Here is a 25405-nt window from a genome sequence, read left to right as displayed (position 1 = left end):
TTTATATTTCCCCCCGAAACTTTCCTCCTTTCTGTCTGGGCTCAAGGTGATGTTGTGTTAAAAAGCCTTGGTGGCGCAGCAGACTAAAGCACTGTTAAGTAACACCAGCTGCCTGCAATTATTGCAAGTTCAAATCTCACCAGGCTCAAGGTTGACTCAGCCTTCCATCCTTCCGAGGTAGGTAAAATGAGGACCCGGATTGTGGGGGCAATAAGCTGACTTTGTATAAAAAAGAACTACGCTTGTGGGGCCCCCGAAAGCCCTACTAAGCAGGTATATACAAAAGTATGAAGGCTATTGCTTAATGCATTGTAAGCCACCCTGAGTCTCCGGAGAAGGGTGGCATATAAATCGAACCAATAAATAAGATGCTGAAGATAAAACAAGGCTTGAGCGCTTCTTCCCACAACCTTCTAGGCTTGTGGCATTGGCGGATTGTGTCCTGTTAAACCAGACTGCCCCGCGTGCCAGATAAGAGCAACCAGGGCTGGTGCGAAGCCAATGTTTGCTTAACTCCGGCAGTGTTTGCTCAAAGAGCTGCAGTTGGCTGGGTTCCCACGCTTCACTGACCCACCAACCATGATTTAAAATCCACAGTGGCTGGATTCACAAAAGACCAGCAGCAAATGCATGTGGGCTGGCTTATTGTGATGCCTAAAGCAGCCCCCCTCCCTCTCTCTCTCTCTCACACACACACACAAAGACACACACACACACTTCTCCCAGCCAACCCAGAACTCTTCCTGTCTGGTTCACTCCAACCTCTCTCACTGCCTGGCTGCCTTCCCAATTGGTAGCTGGAGCTGAACTGGGAAACGCTGAACAACAATTGTGTTTGAGTTGTCCGAGCATTGGCACCCCTCCTTCGACATGTGCTAGTTTGAGTCCCAAGCTATCTAGAAGGGGTGAGACTGGGTAAAGGCTCATAAAAATCCTAGGGCTGGAAGGGGCCTTGGAGGTCTTCTAGTCCATCCCTCTTGCTGAAGTTCATAGAAGCTAGTGGTGGAAGGGACCTTGGAGGTCTTCTAGTCCATCCCTCTTGCTGAAGTTCATAGAACCTAGAGGTGGAAGGGACCTTGGAGGTCTTCTAGTCCATCCCCACCCCCACCCCCGCTCAAGCTCATAGAATCATAGAATTGTAGGGCCGGAAGGAACCTTCATATGTTTGAGCCTCCAGTCCCCTGATCCTCTTTGTTGCTCTTCTCTGCACTCTTTCTAGAGTCTCCACGTCTTTTTTTTTATAACGTGGCAACCAAAACTGAATGCCGTATTTCAAAGTGTGGCCTTCCCAAGGCCTTATAAAGCGGTATTAACCCTTCTCGTGATCTTGATTCTATCCCTCTTTGATGTAATCTAATCTGATTTGATTCAAGGAAAGCGGAAAAGTTTTGCACAAAGAAGAAGCGAGAGGAGGCTTCTACAACTGCTTGATAGATGCCTTTGTTCTTCTCATCTAAAGGAGAGAGACTCTCCTTCGTGGAACCATTTAACAGTTAACAGAGCTGGAAGGGACCTTGGAGGTCATCTAGTCCAACCCCCTGCTCACGCAGGAGACCTATACTAGGGATTCGAACCGCCGAACTGCCAATCTTTCTGATCGGACAAGGTCAGCATCTTAGCCACTGAGCCACCTAGTCCACTTTTCTTTTTTTAAAAAGTTTTTTATTATTTTTTTAAAACATAAACATAAAACACATTTTTTTCAAAACAAAGCTTTTGATCCGGTCACAAATTAATACAAATCACTAACAAATCTTAATTTTCAATTAACACAACTTAATATTTTACTCAGTTATTTCCCTCAATTTTATCTATTTAGCTGTGCCATTATCCCCAAAAACCCATTACTTAAATCTTAAATCCTAATCAATTATAATTCCATTTTTCTCTTTCATTTGCTCAGATGGATATATTTTAACAGTATAAATCATCACAATTATTATAGTCCACTTTCTTTATAAGTTTGTTCGGTTTGGCTTTTTCCTTCAGAAATTCCCGTTATTCCCATTCCCCTATTATCATTGCAGCAATCCTAAGGAACTGATTTAGAAAGTAAGGCTCTTCTAGCACACGGCAAACTCTGAAAAATTAAGCAAGGACGGGGTCCATTAATTACTAGGACAGGAGACCACCAGGAAATGCCAAAGTTGGAGGGTAGACTAGGAGAATGAAGAAAAAAATATACCCATCTTACTTTGGCTTAAGAAAGCTGTTCACGGATGTGTCCCTGAAGTCTTCAGGAGTCGAACTGGGCTCTTGTTGGCCACTGCGGTGGTTGGAGAGCATAATGCTAGATAGCTGGGTTAGTGCGATGGATTAGATGAAGAGTTTGGGGTCAGTCTGCCTATGGCAGGAGCCCATCCTGTGTCTGCGCAAGTTGTGTGAACCAGCCTGTCACCTTAAGAGCTACAGTGGCACAGTGGTTAGAGTGCGGTACTGCAGGCTACTTCTGCTGACTGCCGGCAGTTCAAATCCCACCAGGCTCAAGGTTGACTCAGCCTTCCATCCTTCTGAGGTGGGTAAAATGAGGACCCAGATTGTTGGAGGCAAGAAGCTGACTCTGTAAACAGCTTAGAGAGGGCTGAGAAGCACTGTGAAGCTGTATGTAAGTCTAAGTGCTGTTGCTATTAAGCCGAAAGCCAAACCAGACAATTTATGTAGAATAGAATAGAATAGAATAGAATAGAATAGGGTAGGGTAGGGTAGGGTAGGGTAGGGTAGGGTAGGGTAGGGTAGGGTAGAGTAGGATTTGGAATGGAATGGAATGGAATAGAATAGAATAGAATAGAATAGAATAGAATAGAATAGAATAGAATAGAATAGAATAGAATAGAATAGAATAGAATAGGGTAGGGTAGGGTAGGGTAGGGTAGGGTAAGGTAGGGTAGGGTAGGGTAGGGTAGGGTAGGGTAGGGTAGGGTAGAGTAGAGTAGGATTTGGAATGGAATGGAATGGAATAGAATAGAATAGAATAGAATAGAATAGAATAGAATAGAATAGAATAGAATAGAATAGAATAGGGTAAGGTAGGGTAGGGTAGGGTAGGGTAGGGTAGGGTAGGGTAGGGTAGAGTAGAGTAGGATTTGGAATGGAATGGAATGGAATGGAATGGAATGGAATAGAATAGAATAGAATAGAATAGAATAGAATAGAATAGAATAGAATAGAATAGAATAGAATAGAATAGAATTTTTTTATTGGCCAAGTGTGATTGGACACACAAGGAATTTGTCTTTGGTGCATACGCTCTCAGTGTACATAAAAGAAAAGATACATTCGTTAAGGATCATAAGGTACAACACTTAATGATAGTCATAGGGAAACAGTCAATATAAATCTTAAGTATACCAGCAACAAGGTTACAGTCATACAGTCGTAAGTGGGAGGAGATGGGTGATAGGAACGATGAGAAGATTAATAGTAATGCAGACTTAGTAACTATTTTGACAGTGTTGAGGGAATTATTTGTTTAGCAGAGTGATGGCATTTGGGAAAAAACTGTTCTTTTATTTGGACGTTGCATGCACAACAGTTACGCTTTGCAAACTGAGGCTTAAGGCTTAGTGTGTGGAGTGGGGTAAGCCTTGCAAATACGTGCACTAAATAGTCTGTCGCTTACAGAGAGCGTGTAAAACTCACCACTTTTTCATAGGCAGATTGGAGCCTGGCCAGAATGCCTATGGAATCATCTCTTTCACCCTGTTGGTTGTTCACGTTGGCAAAGTCCGCAGTCTCCTCTATAGCTCTCTAGAACAGGGGTGTCAAACTCAAGGCCTGGGGGGACGGATCCGGCCCGTGGGGTGCTTAGATCTGGCCCACGGGGGCCGCCCTAGAAACAGTGAAGGACCGGCCCGCAGTGCCTCTGCCAGTGAAAACGGAGCTCAGGTGGGCCACAGAGCAGGGGTGGGTTCTAAATTTTTTTACTACCGGTTCTGTGGGCGTGGCTTATTTTGTGGGTGTGGTTTGGTGGTCATGTGATAATTCTTTAGGATTTAGCAGAGGTACTGGTCTACCAGGCTTTTAACTGCTTGCAGAGCTGTACCGGTCTACTCATTTGTTTTTGGAGGCACCGGTCTACCACCACACTGCCTTTTAACACTGATCAGCTGTAGGGCGGCCCTTTGAAGCCCCGCGGCAAGAGTTTATACAGTTTTTTTCCTTCTAGCCGATCAGCTGGGACTCGGGAGGCAGCAATAGATTGGGGGTGGGGCCAAATAAAAGGTAAGAATAAGGGGGGGAGGGCCCCCGAACAAAGAGAACCGGTTTGGTGATGTCATATCGTCACCGCTACCGGCTCGGCCGAACCGGGCCAAACCGGGAGGAACCCACCACTGCCGCAGAGGGTTGCAGGAGGTCGTCACAACCGAAAACGAAGCTCGGGAGCCCATTTTCACTGGCAGAGCACTTGGTATCCCCGATACGAGTGACGTCAAGCTGGCCACGCCTCCCCCGGATCTCCCCCCCCCCGAGGTCAAACACAATTTTGATGTGGCCCTAAATTGAGTTTGATGCCCCTGCTCTAGAAGAAAAGCGTGCCTCTCATCAGCTCCTTTGAAACGTTGGCAGCGTTTGGGCAACCTCTGCCAATCTCGGAAACGTTGGCAGGGTTCGAGCCAGTCAGTGCCTGAACATCTCAGGGTGAGTTTGCCAAGCCAGCTACGGGTCAGGCCCGATGGGAGACTTCCCCATTTTACAAATCCTCTCGCCCGCCCACGATCCTCTTCTGACCGTACCTTCTGCTGTTACTACAATCTATCATGGCGTTTGCTTGCTGTGATACCGGGCAGTAGATTGAAGGAGATCCCATGGGCGAACAAAGGGGAATCTTGTTCTCTTTACCAATGGATTCCTCCAGAAAGGATGCCAAGTTCTCTAAATATTGTTTAGAGGAATTTGGTTTGTTGTTTTCTAAAACAAGTTTTATTGTGTTTTTTCTTTCACATACATATTTTATGAACAGAGTATTATTGACTGGGTCATATCTTATACAATTTACGTATTTCAATTTCTGCCAAAATATTCTTTTTCCTTACTTTTTTTTATCTTGTCTTCTGTACTTATTATATAAACAATATCGCCATCCGCCCTTCAAATCCTAACTTCTTAACACTATTTCAATTAATTATCTTATCCATTGTTAATCTTACATATTCTCTTTTAACTTTTGTATTAGTTTATTCTTCACCCTAACAAATTTGGGTTTACTCGGGGTTGCCCTTCTACCATTCCATCCCCTTTATTTTACAACAATCCTTCTTCTCCTTCTCCTCTTCTCTTTCCCATTCCCTTCTTCTATCCTTTTCTACTTTCTTCTTTCCCCCTCTCCTTCCCCTCCTCTCCTTCCCCTTCCTTTCCCCCACTCCTCCCTTCTTCCTCCCTTTCTGACCTTCTCTCCTACTCTTGTTCCCCCCCACTTCTTCCTTTTAGAGCAGTGTTTCTCAACCTTGGTAGCTTGAAGATGGGTGGACTTCAACTCCCAGAATCCCCCAGCCAGCAGCGCTGGCTAGGGGATTCTGGGAGTTGCAGTCCACCCATCTTCAAGCTTCCAAGGTTGAGAAACACTGTTTTAGAGGAATTTGTTACAGGGAGCATGACTGTAGAACACTACAAGAGTTACTATAGTCCACTTAGTGACCATTTGAAGTTACAACGGCACTGAAAAAAGTGACTTGGGACCATTTTTCACACTTATGACCATTGCATCCTCCCCATGATCGTTTGATCAGTTGTTCGGCAAGCGGTTCATACTTACGACCATTGCTGTGCTGTTTACATTTGGATGCTTGGCAACTGGCTCATATTTATGACGGTCACAGTATTCGGGGGGGGTCACATGACCCTCCTTTTGCAACCTCCTGACAAGCAACGTCGATGCGGGAAACCATTTTCACTTAACAACCGTGTTACTTAACTTACTTAACAACAAGAGCCTTGGTGGCGCAGCAGACTAAAGTGCTGTTAACTAGCACCAGCTGCCTGCAATTACTGCGAGTTCAAATCTCACCAGGCTCAAGGTTGACTCAGCCTTCCATCCTTCCGAGGTAGGTAAAATGAGGACCCGGATTGTGGGGGCAATAAGCTGACTTTGTATAAAAAAAGAACACCGCTTAGGGGGGCCCGAAAGCCTTACTAAGCAGGTATATACAAAAGTATGAAGGCCATTGCTTAATGCATTGTAAGCTGCCCTGAGTCTCCGGAGAAGGGCGGCATATAAATCGAACCAATAAATAAATATATAAATAAATAAATAATAAATAAATAAATAAATAAATAAATAAATAAATAAATAAATAAATAAATAATAAATAATAAATAAATAAATAAATTGCAGTGATTCGCTTAACAAACGTGGCAAAAAATGTTGTAAAACAGTGCAAAACTCACTTAACAAATGTCTCACTTAGCAACATAAATGTTGGGCTCAGTTGTGGTCGTAAGTGGAGGACTATCTGTATACGCTTTTCTTTTAAAGATGATAGATCAGCCAAGCTGCTAGAGATTTTTTTTTTTCCTGTTCTGTTCTTTCTGGGGTATTCTTTGATAGATTATAACTCATGGCTGATCTTTCCCTTAAATATTTCTTAGAATAGAATACCAGAGTTGGAAGGGACCCTGGAGGTCTTCTAGTCCAACCCCTCGCTCAGGCAGGAAATCGTATACCATTTCTTAGACAAACAGTTGTCCAGACTCTTCTTAAAAACCTGCAGTGATGGAGCCCCCACAACATCTGGTGGCAAGCTGTTCCACTGATTAATTGTCCTCGCTGTTAGGAAGTTTCTCCTTAATTCCAAGTTGCTTCTCTCCTTTGATTAGTTTCCATTCCTTGTTTCTCGTCCTGCCCTCTGGTGCTTTTCTCTTGACTGACCTTGCAATCTTAGCTGCCTTCTGGATGGGCTCCAGCAGTTTTCAGAATAACATGTTTTTTCTTACCGAAGGACCTCCTGTCCCTGCTCTGGAGTCCCAAAACTTCTCTGCTAAGAGAAGACTCAGGTCCCCGCAGCTTCCAATTTGTCTGGAATGGTATGGGGGGGGGGGTCTCCTGCTTGAGTAGGGGGCTGGACTAGAAGACCTCCAAGGTCCCTTCCCGCTCTACTCTGATTGATTGCCATGTGTGGAAAGTCCTTTAGTTGAGCTAAAGTTGGTGTCTCCTGCAGCAGACAAGATTTCCTTGTCTGTCTTCATTGGCTGAATTATCCACTGGTGTTCTCCGGTAACGTGACGCACCGCAAAGGGATGTGGTAGAGTTGCCCAACTTCCTTGATGCTGCCCAGCTAAGCTAGGAACCAGCTCTACGCCTCAGTGAGTTGCAGCCTGTTTAGCCACCATCCCCGCGGCAGTGACTTTCTCTCGGCACAAGACCTATCTGGTGTGCATTATTTGCAGTGTTTCTGCTTCCCTCTGCACAACTGTATATTCTCCAGGTTCTACCCCAGAATAGGGGTGGGCTTCAAAATTTTTAGCAAGGGGTTCTCTGCCCAGTTGCTGGGTGGGCGTGGCCTAGTTGGCCTCCTGCACCAGAGTGGGGAGGGGGGTGTTTTTGCCCTCCCCTGGCTCCATAGGCTTTTCTTGAGCCTCCCATAGGGCGAAAATGGCCTCCTTAGGCTCCGGAGGCCCTCAGGGGGCTGGAAACGGGCCCATTTCTGGCCTTCCCAAACTTCTGGTGGGCCCATTTTTCGCCCTCCCTGAGCCTCCACGCGCGCCCTGCACTTACCTACATCAAAAACTGGCTGTGTGGGGACTCCTGGGAGGGGCAGGATGGGCGGGGCCAGCCAGGAGTGGAATTTGGGGGTTCTCCGAACTGCACGGAATCTTAACTAAAGGTTCTCCCAAACCCCTGCGAGCCCCCAGCGGCCGACCCCTGCCCCTGAAGCAGCCACCATAGCCAAAATCTGCCTCAATCCAAATAGTGCTAATCCTGCTCACTGATCTTCCCAGTGTTTCTTGCAGCTAAAGAATCAGAATTGAATTGGAAGGCCATTCACCGTCCACCTGTGGCTTTACTCCTGAGTTGACCCTTGTTCTTTAGCTGTTCCTTTCTCCTGGCAGCTCTGCATGTATGCGCACTCTGGGAACAGGTTCCAGCTGTTCCTCTGTCTCACTGATGTCCGACTCCGAAGGCAGCTGACAACTGTCGGATGGCCCTGGCCTCATCTCTGCCTCCGACGCAGAGCCCTCGTCAGAGCCCTCCCCAGGCTCCAGGACTGGCCCACGTTCCTCCCCAACCTCCTCACTGTCCGAATCTGCTGCCAGATCCGCTGGCGGGCCACAACACGAACTTCCCTTTGAACGTCGTGCCTGTGACAAACTCTTTCAAGTGTCTTTCGCAAAACACCTTTTTGCAAAACTCTCCTGCAACTCTTAGTATGGGCAACATCTCCCAAAGTAGTGAGATTTGAAAAGTGCCGGCTGCAGTTCTCCAGTTGCTAGGCAGGGAGGGAAGACAAAGAGCTAGCTTTGCAGAAGAGCACAGCTGTGCTTGCGGAATCTCGTGTGGCTTGTGCTGCAGCAGCAGCAGCCCTTACAGAAAGGACAACTTTTTTTCTCTCCCCTCCCCAACCCCCTGCCCCACCCCACCTCCCATATTTGCTGAGACACATGACTCTTAAGTCATCTCTTGTCAAAAAATAATCAGCCCTCTTGAACTGCATTATTGCACAAATATTTGGCAACAGGAAGTCCTGGTCTTCTTGCTTCCCCTTTTCTTCTTGGGGGTGGGGTGGGGGGGCTGCTGTGACAGTTTTTCAACTTTACCGAATCAGTCCCAATCTGATCACAGGGCTTGGAGATATTTTAATTGGAGGGCATTTCTAACTAACGAAGACTTTGCACCGTTCGGGCTCACTGGCAGTCGTACTGCACTTTGGTTTATGTGGGTAGGGTTTTTTAAAGACTTTTTGGACTTTGGAAAGTTGCATTCTTGGCTTTCTCTCTGTTCCAGTGGGTTTCTCTGTCTGCATCTGTCCAGCCAGGGATCTAGAGGTCCGTTTCTGGTGTTTGCGCTAGGATCGTTTCTTGGTCTCTGCCGCAGCTTGATCACACTGTCAGCCATGCGCGAGGAATAATGCGGTACTTATTTCTAGGAATGCAGGGGTGGGCTTCAAAAATTTTAACAGGGGGTTCTCTGCCCGGTTGCTGGGTGGGCGTGACCATAGTGGGCGTGGCCTAGTCAGCTTCCTGTACCACGTTTATGTGTGTGTGTGTTTTTGCCCTCCCCAGGCTCTGGAGGCTTTCCTCGAGCCTCTGGGAGGGCGAAAACGGCCTCCCCAGGCTCTGGAGGCTGCAAACGGGCCCGTTTCCAGCCTTCCTGAACTTCTGATAGGCCCGTTTTTTGCCCTCCCCAAGCCTCTGCACCAGAGGTGGGTTTCAGGAGGTTCTGACCAGTTCTGGAGAACCAGTAGGGGAAATTTTGAATAGTTCAGAGAATTGGTAGTAAAAATTTTGACTGGTCCCGCCCCCAACTATTCTCTGCCTCCCAAGTCCCAGCTGATCAGGAGGAAATGGGGATTTTGCAGTATCCTTCCCCTGCCACGCCCACCAAGCCACGCCCACCAAGCCACACCCACAGAACCGGTAGTAAAAAATTTTGAAACCCATCACTGCTCCGCACGCACCCTGCACTTACCTGCATCCAAAACAGGTCGCATGGCGACTCCTGGATAGGGAGGGGCGGAATGGGTGGGGCCAGCCAGGAGTGGGATTTGGGAGTTCTCAGAACTGCACAGAATCTTAGCTAGAGGCTCTCCCGAACCCCTGAGAACCCCCAGCAGCTCCACCCCTGTATGAATGCCTTCAAAGAGCATTGTTGACTCTGAGCAGGCGTACTGTCAAATGATGCATGTGATTAGTTCAAGAATAGAATAAAGAATGCTAGAGTTGGAAGGGACTTTGGAGGTCTTCTAGTCCAACCCCCTGCTCAAGCAGGAGACCCTTATTCCACGTCAGATAAGTGGCTGCCCCAGTCTCTTCTTAAAAACCTCCAGTGATGGAGCACCCATAACTTGTGAATCCACTGGTTGATTGTCAGGAAATTTCTCCTTGGTTGTAGGTTGTATTTCTCTTTCCTAAGCTTCCATCCATTGCTTTTTTGTCTGCCTTCAGGGGCTTTGGAGAACAGGTTGATCAAACCTTGGAAGAGTGCTATCATGTCACCCATAGTCCTTCTCTTTGTTAGATTACCATGTCCAGTTCCTGCAACCATTCATCCATCATACATTTTAGCATCTAGAGCCCTGATCGTCTTGGTTGCTCTTCTCTGCACTCTTTCTGGAGTCTCAACATCTTTTTAAATAAATAAATAAATAACTTTATTGACATTTATTTATTTATTTATTTATTTATTTATTTATTTATTTATTTATTTATTATTTAAATTTTTATACCGCCCTTATCCCAAGGGACTCAGGGCGGTGCACAGCCACAATAAAACACATATATCCATAAAGTTTAAAAACAGTTTAAAACATATTAAATAATTTGGCCCTTATATTAAAAAACTAAAACATCCATTAAAATTCCTTTTTTTAGGCCAGCCCAGCCTGGTGAAACAGTAAAGTCTTAAGGGCACGGCGAAAGGTATGTAGGCCAGGGATCACATGTATCTCCGGGGGCAGTACCCCCACAGAGAAGTCTCTCCTCCTGGGGGGCCACAAGTCGACATTGTTTGACCGATGGCACCCTGAGGAGTCCCTCTCTGTGGGAGTGTATTGGCCGGTGGGAGGCTATCGGTGGCAGAAGGCGATCTCGTAAGTACCCAGGTCATAAGCCATGGAGCACTTTAAAGATTGTAACCAGCAGCTTAAATCGCACCCGGAAGACCACCGGGAGCCAGTGCAGCTCGCGCAGGAGAGGTGTTACATGGGTGCGCCGTGTCGCTCCCATAATCACCCGCACGGCCGGTGTATACACAGTATACCCATACAACGAAATTCACTTAACACCCAAAGACTAGGTCCATCACACATAACAATCCCCAAACACACTCCCACCCACCCCAAATTCCCCACCCCTAAACCACCCAAACATCCACACAACAGACCAAGTAATGCTGTCCAACAGCTCAGCAATGGTGGCCTTTTTACTTCATGGTTGAGTGCAATTATAGCTCTGGGATAAAAACTATTCAGAAGACGTGGATTCCGAGTTTGAATTGTTCGGTATCTTCTGCCAGAAGGCACCAGTCCAAAAAGATTGTGAGCAGGATGGGAAGAGTCTCTGAGAATGTTATGCAACTTCCTCAAAGAGCGAGATTCAAAGATGTCGTCCAGGGCTGGGAGCTGGCGTCCGATGATATTCCGGGCAGTTTTAATGATTCTCTGTAGAGCATTTTTGTCCGCTACAGAACTGCTCCCATACCACGCAAGAATGCCGTATGTCAGGACACTCTCAATGGTGCTGCGATAGTAGGACAGAAATAGAAGTTTTGGTGTCACAGTGACCAGAATTGGACACAGCATATTCCAAGTGTGGGCTGATCAGTGCAGTATAAAGTGGTACTAACACTTCTCGTTGTCTTGATGCGATCTCTCTGTTGATGCAGCCTACAACTGCATTGGCTGTTTTGGCGACTGCAGCCACATTCCTGGCTCATAACTGAATGTGGTCATAACTGCTTAACATCATTAATTTTCTACATAGGATTTGGGGGTTTTCCCAAACACTGACGTGGTTCCATTTTTCTGAGGGAGAAAAGTCCCTTACGATGAACCGATGTTGCAACGGAGTCTTTCAGGCGCTATCGCCTTACGACCTACCTACCCTCATTGTTGTATCATTACTTCTTGGATTAGGGGATTGTCGGAGAGCCATTTTGCCTTTTTAGGGCAAAAAATAAGCTATTTGGAATGCCTTGGGAAGAATGCAGGGCAAGAAGGAAGAATCATAGTGACTGTAGGCGACTTAAAAAAGAGGAGGAGGAGAACTGTGGGGTCCTTGGTGCCCGCTGAGCTTGGTGGTTTTCTTGCAGATGTTTCATGACCCAACTAGAGAACATCATCAGTTGTAGAAAGGAGGAGGAGGAGAGGGAGGAGGAGGTGGAGGAGGAGAAGAAGAAGGGAGAAGGAGAAGAAGAGGAGGAGGAGGAGGAGAAGAAAAGAAGGAGAAAGAAGGAGAAGAAGAAGAAGAAGAAGAAGAAGAAGAAGAAGAAGAAGAAGAAGAAGAAGAAGAAGAAGAAGAAGAAGAAGAAGAAACAACAACCTACCCCCCCCCGCGACAACAACACATACCATTTAATGGGTTCCATCCCACTCTGGGTTTCCTGGGCCCGCTGGCAAAACCATGCCTTCAGGGCCTTCCGAAAGAGGGTCAGAGTGGGGGCCAGTCTTATTTCTGGAGGGATGATGTTCCAGAGGAAGGGAGCCACCACAGAGAAGTCCCTTCTTTCGGATCCCGCCTGATGGACCTCCTTAGGGTTTAGGGCCCGCGATGTTCCTTGCCTCCTCGCTCTAATGCAGGGGTGTCAAACTTGATCCTGTCGTGGGCCTCATCAGAAGTTTGTTTGCCCTTTGGGGGCTGGGATGGGCTGTGTGTGGCCTGGTCATCACGGCCAACTGGGTAGGCATGGCCAGGCCCAGGGCGGCAGGAACCAGTCCCTTGTCGTCTCTGGGATGGCCCCACGGGCCACGTGTTTGACATGTCTGCTCTAGTGGATCAGGTGAATGTGACCGGCAAGAGACGGCCCGTCAGATAACCAGGTCCCAAGCCATAAAGGGCTTTAAAGGGGACAACCGACACCTTGACTTGCACCCGGAGGCAAATCGGCAACCAAAGCAGAAGAGGGACACATGTGCAACACTGAAATTTGCACAAAACCATGCGGGCCGCTGCATTTTGCACCAACTGGAGCTTCTGGATGCTTTTCAAGGGCAGCTCCGTATAGAGCGCGTTGCAGCAGTCAAGACAGGAGGTAACAAGGGCAGGAGTGACCATGAATAGGGATCGGGGTGGGCTTCAAAAATTTTAGCAAGGGGTTCTCTGCTTGGTTGCTGGGTGGGCGTGGCCATGGTGGGCGTGGCCTAGTTGGCCTCCTGCAACATGTTGGGGGGAGACATTTTTGCCCTCCCCAGGCTCCAGAGGCTTTTCTTGAACCTCCGGGAGGGCGAAAACAGCCTCCTCAGGCTCCAGAGGCCCTCTGGAGGCTGGAAACAAGCCCGTTTCCGGCCTTCCCGAACTTCCAGTAGGCCTGCTTTTCGCCCTCCCCGAGCCTCCGTGCACGCCCTGCACTTAACTGCATCCAAAACGGACCGCGTGGGGACTACTGGGAGGGGCAGGATGGGGTAGGCGGGGCCAGCCAGAAGTGAGATTTGTGGGTTCTCCGAACTGCACAGAATCTTAGCTAGAGTTTCTCCCGAACCCCTGTGAACTCCCAGCAGCCCACCCTTAGTAGGAATTGTTTCACTAGTTTTGCTCCTATGCCCAGAGAGAATTCAGCAAGCACAACAGCCTAAAACTACCCTGGCTGTGTTTTACAGTGGATTTGGAAAATCTGGGCATCAGAGAAATCTCCGATGGTCCAGCAGCATCCACAGAAAGTGGACTTTCTGCAGATTCTGACCACGAAAAAAACCTGGCTCAGGTTTTTCCGTGAACAGATTATCCCTCTATTCACAGAGGTGAAGCCCTCCGCGAGTGACTCAGTCCTTCCAATTGAAGCCTTCGTGTGACAATCTAAACATGGAATTAAGAATGTGCAAAAAAGGGCCCGTCAGGTTAAATTTAGATTCTTTGCAAGGTGGCTGACTTCGTCTGCTCATTTTGTGAAATGGAAAGGGTGGGGGGGCTGAGCAGGTCCACTTCGCAGGTATATGGGACGCAGGTACCTCAATCCTACAAAGAGGACCATAAAGGTAAAGGTAAAGGCTCCCCTCGTACATATGTGCTAGTCGTTCCTGACTCTAGGGGGCGTTGCTCATCTCCGTTTCAAAGCCGAGGAGCCAGCGCTGTCCGAAGACGTCTCCGTGGTCATGTGGCCGGCATGACTCAACGCCAAAGGCTCATGGAACGCTCTTACCTTCCCACCAAAGGTGGTCCCTATTTTTCTACTTGCATTTTTTTTTACCTGCTTTCGAACTGCTAAGTTGGCAGAAGCTGGGACAAGTAACAGGAGCTCACCCCGTTACGTGGCACACTAGGGATTCGAACTGCTGAACTTTCGATCGACAAGCTCAGTGACTTAGCCACTGAGCCACTGCGTCCCCTAAAGGGGATGTTAGCTAAATGTAAATTTTGTCAAAGACATTGATAGCAGAATCCTCTTTCTGTTGTGGCCCGCCAGCGGCCTGCGTGGATCATGGCTGATCCCGATGAAGAGGAGGCTGGTGTGGTGCTGCGCCAGCAGCCTGCACAGCCAGCGCTCGTGTCGGACAGTGAGGAGGCCGAAGAGGATGTGGTGCCAGAGGCAGAGACTCAGCCAGGGCCTTCAGAACCTCCAGAGGCTCCTTCCAGTGGAGAGACGAAGTGGAGGAGCCTCTCCTCAATGCTCGGGCACGCAGGGCTGCCAAAAGGCAGGAGTAGCTACTCAGGAGGAGGTGGTCTACTCGAGAGTAGGGCTTGAGGATAATTGGCCACTCCCTTAGCCTATTTAAGTCCCACGCAGCTAGTGCGTTCTTGCTGGAAACAACTCGTATTATTATCAGAGTATTTTGGTTTATCATATCTTGTTTTCTGGGCTGGTTGTCAACCTTTGCCGGTCTTGTTTATTCTTGTTACTTAATAAATTTGATAAGGACCGTTGGTGTGTGTCAATATCCTCGGAAATGCGGAGCTGGGGCAGAACACTTTCAGATACGTGACACCAAAGGATCTTTTCCTTTATTGGAGGCTTTCAAGAAAAGATTGGACAAGCATGTGCCTGAGATGGAATAAGGACTCCTGCCCTGGCCGGAGGGTTGGACTAGAAGACCTCCAAGGTTCCTTCCAGCCCTACAATTCTATGATTCTATGAGCTTGAGTGGTCGGGGGGACGGGGGGACTGGAGTATCTCAAAGGACCCTTATAGCCTTAGATTCTATGTGTCAGGTTTCGAGGTCGTCTCAAATAAATTGCATTTCAAACAAAGTCTTTGATGAAAAAAACTCCCATTTATTAAGCACGACATCCTAACTCCGACTCCATCGCAGCCAACACTGACTTCCAGACCCAAAACCCTCCCTTTCCGTTCCCCACTCCCCTGCACTCATTGGCCATCTTCCAAGTCATTCTAGCCCTAATCTACTGTTCCAGCTCAAAGGAATTTCCCCCCTCCCATCCCATATTATCTCCAGGGAAAATAAGTAGGTGAAAAGTCAAACGTCCCTTTCCAGACGCCTCCGCTTCTCCTTCTTATGTCAGCACTAGAGTCAATGCAGCTTGAAGTGCTGACATCATGATTCTGTGAGCTTGGGCAATGGGGAGGGTGAACTAGAAGACCTCCAAGGTCCTTTCCACCTCTAGGTTCTATGAACTTCAGCCGGGGGGGGATGGACTAGAAGACCTCCAAGGTCCCTTCCCGCCCTAGGATTTTTATGAGCCTTTACCCAGTCTCGCCCCTTCTAGGTAGCTTGAGACTCAAGCTAGCACACCTGGTGGGCCGAAGTTTGCTTGTGTTTTGAGTGCCGAGGCATGCACGGCAGGGACGGTGGTGGAATCTCTCCGTCAGACACACGGTTGTCATGGTTATTGGAAGCAAAGAGAGGTAACAGGAAAAGATGAACTGCCTGGGTGTCTTGTTTTTATTTTTTTATTTTTTTCCCCTTCTCCTCCTCCTCCTCCTCCTCCTCCTCTTCATTTTTTTTTTCTCTCTCCGCCTCCTCGTCACATCGCCTCAATCTGGGTTTTCCAAGCCAGCTCACAACGTGTTGTGTCGGTTTTCGTCGCTGCTCTCGGGGGGGGGGGGTTTGAGTCAGAGAGGAGATTTTCAGATGATTCAGTCGGATCCTCCTTTCGGGCTAAGATGAGCTACCCGAGAGTTTACGAGGGGCAACTTGCCCTTGGGATTTCCAGACCCCCTGGGCACCCCTCTCCTGGCCCAGCGGGCAGCAGGAACGGACAGCGGCCAAGTCCGAGCCAGAGAGGGAGCGTGGGAAAGGTGTGTTGGGGCAGATGCGTTGGGCTCTTTGGGTATGAAGAAAAAGCCATCCTGTGTGAGGTCAGAGTCGGGAGGGAATTGGGGCCGATTAATTTTCTTTTAAGCGACTTGTTTCCACTGAAAGTTTGGTTCCTTCTTTGTTTGTTTGTTTTTTTAAAAAAGTATTTATAGCTTAAGTCGCTCGCTTGAATCATCCAATGTGCCGCAGCACATTGTTACAAGCCTAATTTATTTCTCCTTAACGATGAAGCATCGGTGGGATTCAGCTGTTTCGTTTGTTTGCTTTTCAATTTCATTTCGGCTTCCTTGGCTGAGTCGTTTGTTGAAGTTGGCCAAGCTTTTTTGGTGTTTTTTTTTCCCAAATTCCATAAATTCCATAAGTAGATGTGGAACCGGGGAAGGGCTTTGGGTCAGTGGGTTGGTGCTGATGATCTTAGAGATCATTGTAATTTGGGAGGTCCCGTGTCTTCGTGTTGCTTGTGTCTTTCAATTACATTGTACGATTCGATAGCTTATTAGTAACCTTGACTATCTCTAAGTGTTGTATCTTTTTATTCTTGATGAATGTATTTTATTCTCCTTATGTACCCTGAGAGCGTATGTGTCCAATCATGCTTGGCCAATAAAGAATTCTATTTTATTCCTATTCCTATTCCTATTCCTATTCCTATTCCTATTCCTATTCCTATTCTATTCTATTCTATTCTATTCTATTCTATTCTATTCTATTCTACTCTACTCTACTCTACTCTACTCTACTCTACTCTACTCTACTCTACTCTACTCTACTCTTCTATTCTATTCTATTCTATTCTATTCTATTCTATTCTATTCTATTCTATTCTATTCTACTCTACTCTTCTAATCCATTCCATTCCATTCCATTCCATTCCATTCCATTCCATTCCATTCCACTCCACTCCACTCCACTCTACTCTATTATTCTATTCTATTCTATTCTATTCTATTCTATTCTATTCTATTCTATTCTATTCTATTCTATTCTAAAAAAAAATTTACTGAACAGCTTTAGTTTCAGCAGCTAATTCTTTCCACGCAAAACGGGAAACAGTAACATTGCCTTGGATTGAAATCTATTTTAGTAACATTTTTCTCAAGTGAGTCTACAGATACAGATAAGAAATGTGCTACAGAAAATTTTAGATATGAGCTAGATCAGGAAGGTGGCCACCAGTTGCTGTATTTCTGACCTCAAATACTTTCAGATGTTGCGATTTTCGGGAGAAAAGAACATAGCATGTTTTTCATGTTGGCCTGTTGATACTTGACACAGAGCTAAAGGTTTTACGTATCCCCTTCCCAGGGGGTGTCTGCATGAAAAGGTATCTGCAAAATTAAATGTGTGGATTTTTTTAAAAAAAATTATACGGTCTCTGTGGTGTTAAATGCTACATGCATTCATCTGTGTGACCCCCTATGTAAGTGGAGTAGAATGTGTGAATGCTTTTGGGGTGGCTGGAAAAATCAGAATCCATCAATTCAGGTCAAGAGAATCTTGTTCCCCAGTTTCCCTCCTGATAATAAATATCTCCCTTTTTCCTCTTCATTTCTTTTTTCAGAACAAAGAAAAAGAAAGGATGAAGGAAGGCAAAGATAAGGATGCCCGCTACACCAATGGGCACCTCTTCACTTCCATTACGGTCTCTGGCATGACCATGTGCTACGCGTGTAACAAGAGCATCACCGCGAAAGAGGCGCTGATTTGTCCAAGTGAGTAAGCGTCTTCCTTAGGAACTCGGGGGCGTCTACGTGTCGTAGTTTGGAATGGATTCAGCAGAGTGAAAGTGTGTGCTCAACACTTGGGGGGGAACTGTTTCCCCAATCCTTCTTCCCCACTTAAATTTCCCTTAGAGTAACATAAAGCCTTGTACAGGTAGTCCTTGACTTATAACCGCAATTGAGCCCAAAATTGCTGTTGCTAAGTAAAAAGTGAAGTGAATTAAGTGAAAAGTACGGGACCGCCTTCTGCCACCAATTGCCTCCCACCGGCCAGTCCGCTCCCACAGAGAGGGCCTCTTCAGGGTGCCGTCGGCCAGACAATGTCGGCTGGCGACCCACAGGGGGAGAGCCTTCTCTGTGGTGGCACCTACCCTCTGGAACAATCTACCCCCAGAGATACGAGTGATCCCAGACCTCCGGACTTTTCGTCGGGCCCTTAAAACCTATTTTTTTCAGTTAGCCGGGCTGTCCTGATTTTATGGTTGGTTTTTAAAATTTGATATTGATTTTAATTGAAATGTTTTAAATTATGGGCCAAACTTTATTTAATTATTTTAAATCTATTTTAACTTTTGTGTACAAATGTTTTATTTTGGCTGTTCACCGCCCTGAGTCCGAAAGGAGAAGGGTGGTATAGAAATCTGAAAAAATAAATAAATAAATAAAATAAAAAAATAAAAGTGAAGTGAATTAAGTGAAAAGTGAAGTGAATTAAGTGAAAAGTGAAGTGAAGTTTGCCCCATTTTACTACCTTTCTTGCCACCGTTGTTAAGTGAATCGTTCCAGATGTTAAGTCGGTATAACACGGTTGTGAAGTGAATCTGGCTTCCCCACTGACTTGGCTTGTCAAAAGCGGATCACGTGACACCCCCCCCCCCCCAGGCACTGCAACCGTCATAAATGCGAGTCAGTTGCCGAGCCCTTTCATTTTGATCACGTGACCATGGGGATGCTGCAACAGGTCGTAAGCGTGGAAAAAAATGGTCGTAAGTCACCTAAGACTCCGAACGGTCACTAAATGGACTGTTGTAAGTCGAGGACTACCTGTATTTCAGTTCAGATGTGCGGCATCGTCACAGCTGAGGTAAGAGGAGGAATCTTAGGTAGGTGAGGTTCTTGCTCAGGAGGGAAACTCAAACATTGCAGCAATTTGAGGTGCTTTGAATGTTACGTTTGTTTGTAAGCGAGGCCTGGACGCTTCTGCTCGGCTCCTTCTACTAGAGAGAGACACTAATCCTAGCATGTAGGGATCTTCCATAGGTTGACATACGAAGAACGGTTGCAGGAACTGGGCCTGCCTAGTCTAGTGAAGAGAAGGACCAGTGGGAGACAGGATAGCCATCTTTCAATATTTGAGGGGCTGCCCCAGAGAGGAGGAAGGGGGTCAAGCTGTTTTCAAAAGCCCCCGAAGGCCAGACAAGGAAGAATGGATGGAAACTGATCAAGGAGAGATTCAACCTGGAAATAAGGAGGAATTTTCTGACAGTGAGAACAATCCACCCATGGAACAGAAGTTGCCTTCAGAAGTTGTGGGAGCTTCATCCCTGGAAGCTTTCAAGAAGAGACTGGACTGCCATCTGTCAGAAATGATGTAGGGTAGGGGGTTGGACAAGATGACCTACAAGGTCCCTTCCAACTCTGTAATTCTTCTTATTGTTGTTGTTTAGAGCAGGGGTCTCCAACCTTGGCAACTTTAAGCTTTGTTGGCTGGGGAATTTTGGGAGTTGAAGTCCGCCAGGCTTAAAGTTGCCAAGGTTGGAGACCCCTGGTTTAGAGGACATGTGAACCTGACGACTGGATGACTAGACCAACTTGTTGTGACTTTTCCTTGGCTCTGTTTCCTAGTAATCAAGTTCCAAGTAATCAAAAGCAAGTTTGCTTTTGCAACCCCGGCCAAGAGAGAATGGGTGGGGAAACCTTCAAGGGAAAGCATTTTAAAAACGCTGCCACTGAATCCATTTGATGCTTTGGGTCCGAAATGCTCTTTCTCTTCGTGGCCGGCAGGCCAATTTAGATTGATCCGTGCCCTGGGGGGGGGGAGGGGTTGACATCTTTTAAATCTCTGCTTCTATCTTCTCTTCCCTGCCCCAAAGACCGTGATTAGGGGCAGAACTCCTGGGCAGCTGCCATGGGGGCACTCACTCTGCCCCTCCAAGCTTCCAGAAGCTGAAAGGTAGCCTCTCATCAGCTGTCTTAAAAGTCTGGTTTCTAACCCCATACTTTCTAATTCCATTCCATGCTTTGAAAGAGGAGGCGAACCTAAGTTTCCTTAGTCCTATTTCTGGATTTTAAGCAGGGGTGGGCCGCTGGGGGTTTGCAGGGGTTTGGGAGAACCTCTAGCTAAGATTCTGTGCAGTTCAGAGAACCCCCCAAATCCCACTCCTGGCTGGCCCCACCCACCTTGCCCCACTCCTCCCAGGAATCCCCACACGGCCCGTTTTGGATGCAGGTAAGTGCAGGGCGCACGCAGTGGCTCAAGGAGAACGAAAAATGGGCCTACTGGAAGTTTGGGAAGGGCCTCCAGAGCCTGGGGAGGCTGTTTTTGCCCTTCCGCAGGCTCAAGAAAAGCCTCCGGAGCCCGGGGAGGGCAAACCCCCCCCCCCCACTGTGGTGCAGGAGGCCTACTAGGCCAGTGATGGCTAACCTTTTTGCCATCGCGTGCCAAAAGTGGGGTGGCGGGGTCACGCACGTGCATGCCCACACCCATAATTCTATATGTCCCACCCACCCCGCACATGTGCTCACGACCCTCCCTCCATGCTTTTGGCACGTGATGGCACAGTGGGCCCGGTAGGCCTGTTTTTTGCCTTCCCCAGGCTCCAGAGACTTTCTAGGAGCCTGGGGAGGGCAAAAACAGCCTCCCCAGACCTGGAGGCTAGAAACAGCCCGTTTGCCGACTTCTGGTGGGACCGGAAGGCCCGAAAATCAGCTGGCCAGCATGCGCATGCTGAGCTTGCGTGCCCACTGATATGGCTCTGCGTGCCACCTGTGGCACGCATGTCATAGGTTTGCCATCACGGGACTAGGCCACGCCCACCATGGCCACGCCCACCCAGCAATCAGGCAGAGAACCCCTTGCTTAAATTTTTGAAGCCCACCCCTGATTTTAAGCACTACAACCATTATTCCCTTAACTATTCTTTTCAGAAGACCTGAAGAGGGGAAGAGTTGAAACAGTTTACGTCCAGGATGTGAGTGTTGTATAGATATTTTCCCAGCCCTCCTCCTGACCCATGCAGTATACAGGTCCTCCGTGGAAGGCAGGCTGGTTGCAATTGTTTTTTTCTCCAGTCCTCACTATCTGTCGAAGTCTGTCCCTCTCCTGTCTGGCTGCTGTGCCAAACCAGACAGTTACAGAGGTGCAAATGACAGTCTCAACGGTTCCTCTTTAGAACTGGATCAGCAGCTCCTGGGGAGGCCTGAGCTTTCTGAGTTGGCGCAGGAAGGACATCCTTTGTTGTTGCGCCTTTTCAATCATGGTTCTAATGCAGTGAGGGCGAACCTTTTCGGCACTGAGTGCCACAACCGGAACACGTGGGCATGTGCACGCGCCGCAACACCGGAAACCCAAAGACCAGCTGGCCGGCACGTGCATGTCTGTTTTTTGACCATTTTTGGCTGTTTTTCGGGCTGTTTTCAGGCCGTTTTTGGGGCCATTTTCAAGCTGTTTTCGGACCGTTTTCAGGCGTTTTCACACTGTTTTCAGGCCGTTTTTGGGCCGTTTTCAGGCCTTTTTGGGCTGTTTTCAGGCCGTTTTCAGGCCATTTTCAGGCCGTTTTTTGGGCTGTTTTCAGGCCGTTTTTTGGGCCATTTTCAGGCTGTTTTCAGGCTGTTTTTAGGCCGTTTTTGGGCTGTTTTCAGGCCGTTTTTTGGGCCATTTTCAGGCTGTTTTTAGGCCGTTTTTTGGGCTGTTTTTCAGGCTGTTTTCAGGCCGTTTTCGGGCTGTTTTCAGGCCGTTTTCACACTGTTTTCAGGCCATTTTCAGGCTGTTTTCAGGCCGTTTTCACGCCGTTTTCAGGCCATTTTTTGGGCCATTTTCGGGCTGTTTTCAGGCTATTTTTCGGGCTGTTTTCAGGCCTTTTTGGGCTGTTTTCAGGCCGTTTTCAGGCTTTTTTCAGGCCATTTTTTGGGCCAAAAACAACCTGAAAGCAGCTGAAAAATGGCCTGAAAACAGCCTAAAAATGGCCCGCAAAACAGCCTAAAAATGGCCTGGAAAACAGCCCGAAAAATGGCCTGAAAAACAGCCTACTTTTGGGGCATTTTTCAGGCCGTGCTCCGGCGCCCACGAAGACCAGCTGGCCGTGCGCATGTGTGTGCCGGAAACCAGAAGAGCAGCTGGGGACGGCATGCGTGCCCGCAGAGAGGGCTTTGTGTGCCACCGGTTCACCATCACTGTTCTAATGTTAGGTGCCCATCTCAAATCCTGGGTGATTATAGAATCCAGAAACTTGAAGGACAATTCTACATTGTCTAATATAGTAAAAGGTGGCAGAATAGAAGGGCCCCCTCCTCAAATCCACTCTCACCTCTACTAGTTGGGATGAAAGAGTGCATTTATTTCCCACCCACCCACCCACCGTCCTCCAAAAGACATTTGTAAGCAACTCAGCAGCCGGAAACTCTGATTAACGCCGGCTGTTAAGAAATAAGCCAAGATAACAAGCCTGATCACATACTGTCTCTTTGCTTTGTGTTGACTGTTTTTCTTCCTTGGAGACTGCAGGTAACCCTTAACTCAGGGGTGGGCTTCAAAGATTTTAGCAAGGGGTTCTCTGCCCGGTTGCTGGGTGGACGTGACCACGGTGGGCGTGGCCTAGTCGGCCTCCTGCATCACGGCGGGGAGTGGGGGGGGCGTTTTTTGCCCTCCCCAGGCTCCGGAGGCTTTTCTTGAGCCTCCGGGAGGGTGAAAAACAGAGGATTGTATTAGCTTTTTTTTTTCTTTGGCTGCTGCCTCTCTGATGGATTCCAGAAGGGGCCCTTCAAACAGAGCTGCCTACAGGCCCATGTCTGCAGTGCCGATGGCAGGACAAGCTGGAAAACTAATTTCAGATGCCTTCCGTTGGGCCGCTTCCTTGGCTCTGCTTAAAAGGGATTTTCCAGGTTTTTTTTGTTTTTGCTCTGGGGAAATCTGTTTGTTTTTTTTTTTTTTTTGGGCCAGGGTACTTCCTCCAGCAAAAGGTTTTGCTTTTTGCAACGTAAAAGGTGATCACAAGTAGTCCTCGGCTTACAACGATCCGTTTAGCTTCCCCCAGCAGATCAAGACGTTGAGGGAGATAAATACCTCCAGGGACAAGGCAGAGCATCCCTTTGCCACTCTTTGTACGTCCCACTGAGAGGCTTCTTCCCATCTGGTGTCACAGTAAAGCTGTTGGGCTGTGTGTGACCAGAGAGATGCGGGTTCAAATCTCCAGCTGGTCCTGAAATGTCTTGAATGATTTGGGAGCTCTCTCCCCCTCTCTCTCCTTCTCTCTCTCTCTCTCTTTCTTATTTCTCCTCCTCTCTCTTCTTCTCTCTCTCCCTATCTCCTCCTCTCTTTTTCTTTCTTATTTCCCTTTCTTTCTCTCCTTCTCTCTCCTTCTCTCTCTCTCCTCTCTTTTTCTCCTATTTCCCTATATTTCTTTCTTTCTCTTCTCTCTCCTCTCTCTCTCCCTCTCCCTCTCTCTCTCCTTCTCTCTCTCTCTCCCTGTCTCCTCCTCTCTCTTTCTTTCTCATTTCGCTCTCTCTCTCTCCTTCTCTCTTTTTCTCCTATTTCCCTCTTTCCTTTTCTCTCTCTCCCCTCTCTCTCCCCTCTCTCTCTCATTCTCTCTCTCTCTTTCTTATTTCTCCTCCTCTCTCCTCTTCTCTCTCTCCTTGTCTCCTTCTCTCCCACTCTTTCTTATTTCACCTTCTCTCTCTCCTTCTCTCTCCTTCTCTCTCTCCTCTCTTTTTCTCCTATTTCCCTGTCTTTTCTTTTCTCTCCTCTCTCTCCCCCTCCCCCTCTCTCCTTCTCTCTCTCTTTCTTATTTCTCCTCCTCTCTCCTCTTCTTCTTTCTCTCCCTGTCTCCTTCTCTCTCTCTCTCTTATTTCCCCTTCTCTCTCTCCTTCTCTCTCTCCTCTCTTTTTCTCCTATTTCCCTGTCTTTCTTTCCTTTTCTCTCTCTCTCTCCCCCTCTCCCTCTCTCTCTCCTTCTCTCTCTCTCTCTCTCTTATTTCTCCTCCTCTCTCTTCTTCTTCTCTCTCTCCCTCCCTCTCCTTCTATCTCTCTCCTCTCTTTTTCTCATTTTTCCCTGTCTCTTCTTCTCTCTCTCCTTCTCTCTCTCCAGCCTATCCATAGGGCTCTTTGCTAAGCCTTCCCTTTATACTGAGTACTCAGAACGAAGGGTATAAATGCAATAAATATCAGTAAGATTCTGTGAATCATAGGCATTCTTGTTCTTTGTCCTCATTTATTTTTCTTCTCTGGGCCTTTTCTGAAATTAGTGCCTCTTCTATGCCAACCGTGAGCCCCCCCCCCAAAGCCTCTTCCAATGCCTGGTCTCAGCTCTTCAAGCGGGAGAAAGAGTGTGAGAAGCTGTGTGGGTGTATCTCCAAATCCTAAACTCCGTGTGCGAAGGCTGCCTGTTCTGTGTGAGCGGCAACAACATGGCAACAGCTTTTTGCTAAGCAAGATAGCACTGTTGAGATTTGTTATAAATCGGGGTGGACGGGATTTGGGAAGGATGGATCTCCAGGGAGTAATCTAGGATTGAGGTGCCCGGTGGCAAAGGCGCTCAGGGATTAATCAACAGATTAAAGGTGAGCGGTGGCTCAGTGGCTAAGATGCTGAGCTTATCGATCGAAAGGTCGGCAGTTCAGCGGTTCGAATCCCTGGTGCTGCATTAACGGGGTGAGCTCCCGTGACTTGTCCCAGCTTCTGCCAACCTAGCAGTTCGAAAGCAGGTAAAAAATGCAAGTAGAAAAATAGGGACCCCCTTTGGTGGGAAGGGAACAGCGTTTTCCGTGCGCCTTTGGCGTTGAGTCATGCCGGCCACATGACCACCGAGATGTCTTCGGACAGCGCTGGCTCCTCGGCTTTGAAACGGAGATGAGCACCGCCCCCTAGAGTCGGGAACGACTAGCGCATATGTGCGAGGGGAACCTATGCCTTTAGTACAGGAGTCCCCAACCCCTAGGCTGCAGCCCACTTATTGGGCCGTGAGCCATTCGGAACTGGGCCATGGAAGTGATGGGTGAGTGTGCACACTCACACATCCCCACTTACACAAGCAGCGGATGAGCGCAAACGACACACTCCATTTGCATGAGCAGCGTGCACACATGTTTTGTGCAAGCGGCCGGCAAGCGTGCACCTGCAGCTCCATTTGTCGGCCACTTGCGTGGAACATCCAATCTCCCTTCCTTGCCAGTTTGCAAAGTCAGGAAAGTTTGGGGCTTAGAAAGAACAGAAATTTAACAGCTGGAAGACCAGCAGGCTGAGGCCCACCTCCACGTGTGAATTCAGACTTAGCATATTATTACACAGATTTTTTTTTTTAAGAAATGGATTCAAAATTAAACGTTCGTTTTGCAAAGCGTTTTAATTTAAACACTTGCCCACACGCTGAAGTCAAAGATACAGAGCTGCAAC

General features: G+C 47.7%; 1 protein-coding gene across 4 annotated transcripts in view; it reads left to right on the top strand.

Moving 5' to 3' along the window:
* ARHGEF2 (Rho/Rac guanine nucleotide exchange factor 2) overlaps positions 1–25405 on the top strand; it is a 126464-nt gene that overhangs the window by 53939 nt on the left and 47120 nt on the right. For all 4 annotated transcript variants that reach the window (XM_070950458.1, XM_070950459.1, XM_070950457.1 and 1 more), the window contains exon 2: positions 17641–17791. In XM_070950458.1, the coding sequence (XP_070806559.1) occupies positions 17641–17791 (151 nt within the window). The remainder of the gene's footprint in view (positions 1–17640; positions 17792–25405) is intronic.

This window comes from Pituophis catenifer, unplaced genomic scaffold (genome assembly GCF_029215685.1).
Source record: "Pituophis catenifer annectens isolate HBS135680 unplaced genomic scaffold, rPitCat1.0.hap2 SCAF_10, whole genome shotgun sequence".
Lineage (NCBI taxonomy): Eukaryota > Metazoa > Chordata > Lepidosauria > Squamata > Colubridae > Pituophis > Pituophis catenifer.
The sequence above is the reverse complement of the archived record's forward strand: the minus strand, read 5'-3'. Positions and strand labels throughout refer to the sequence as shown.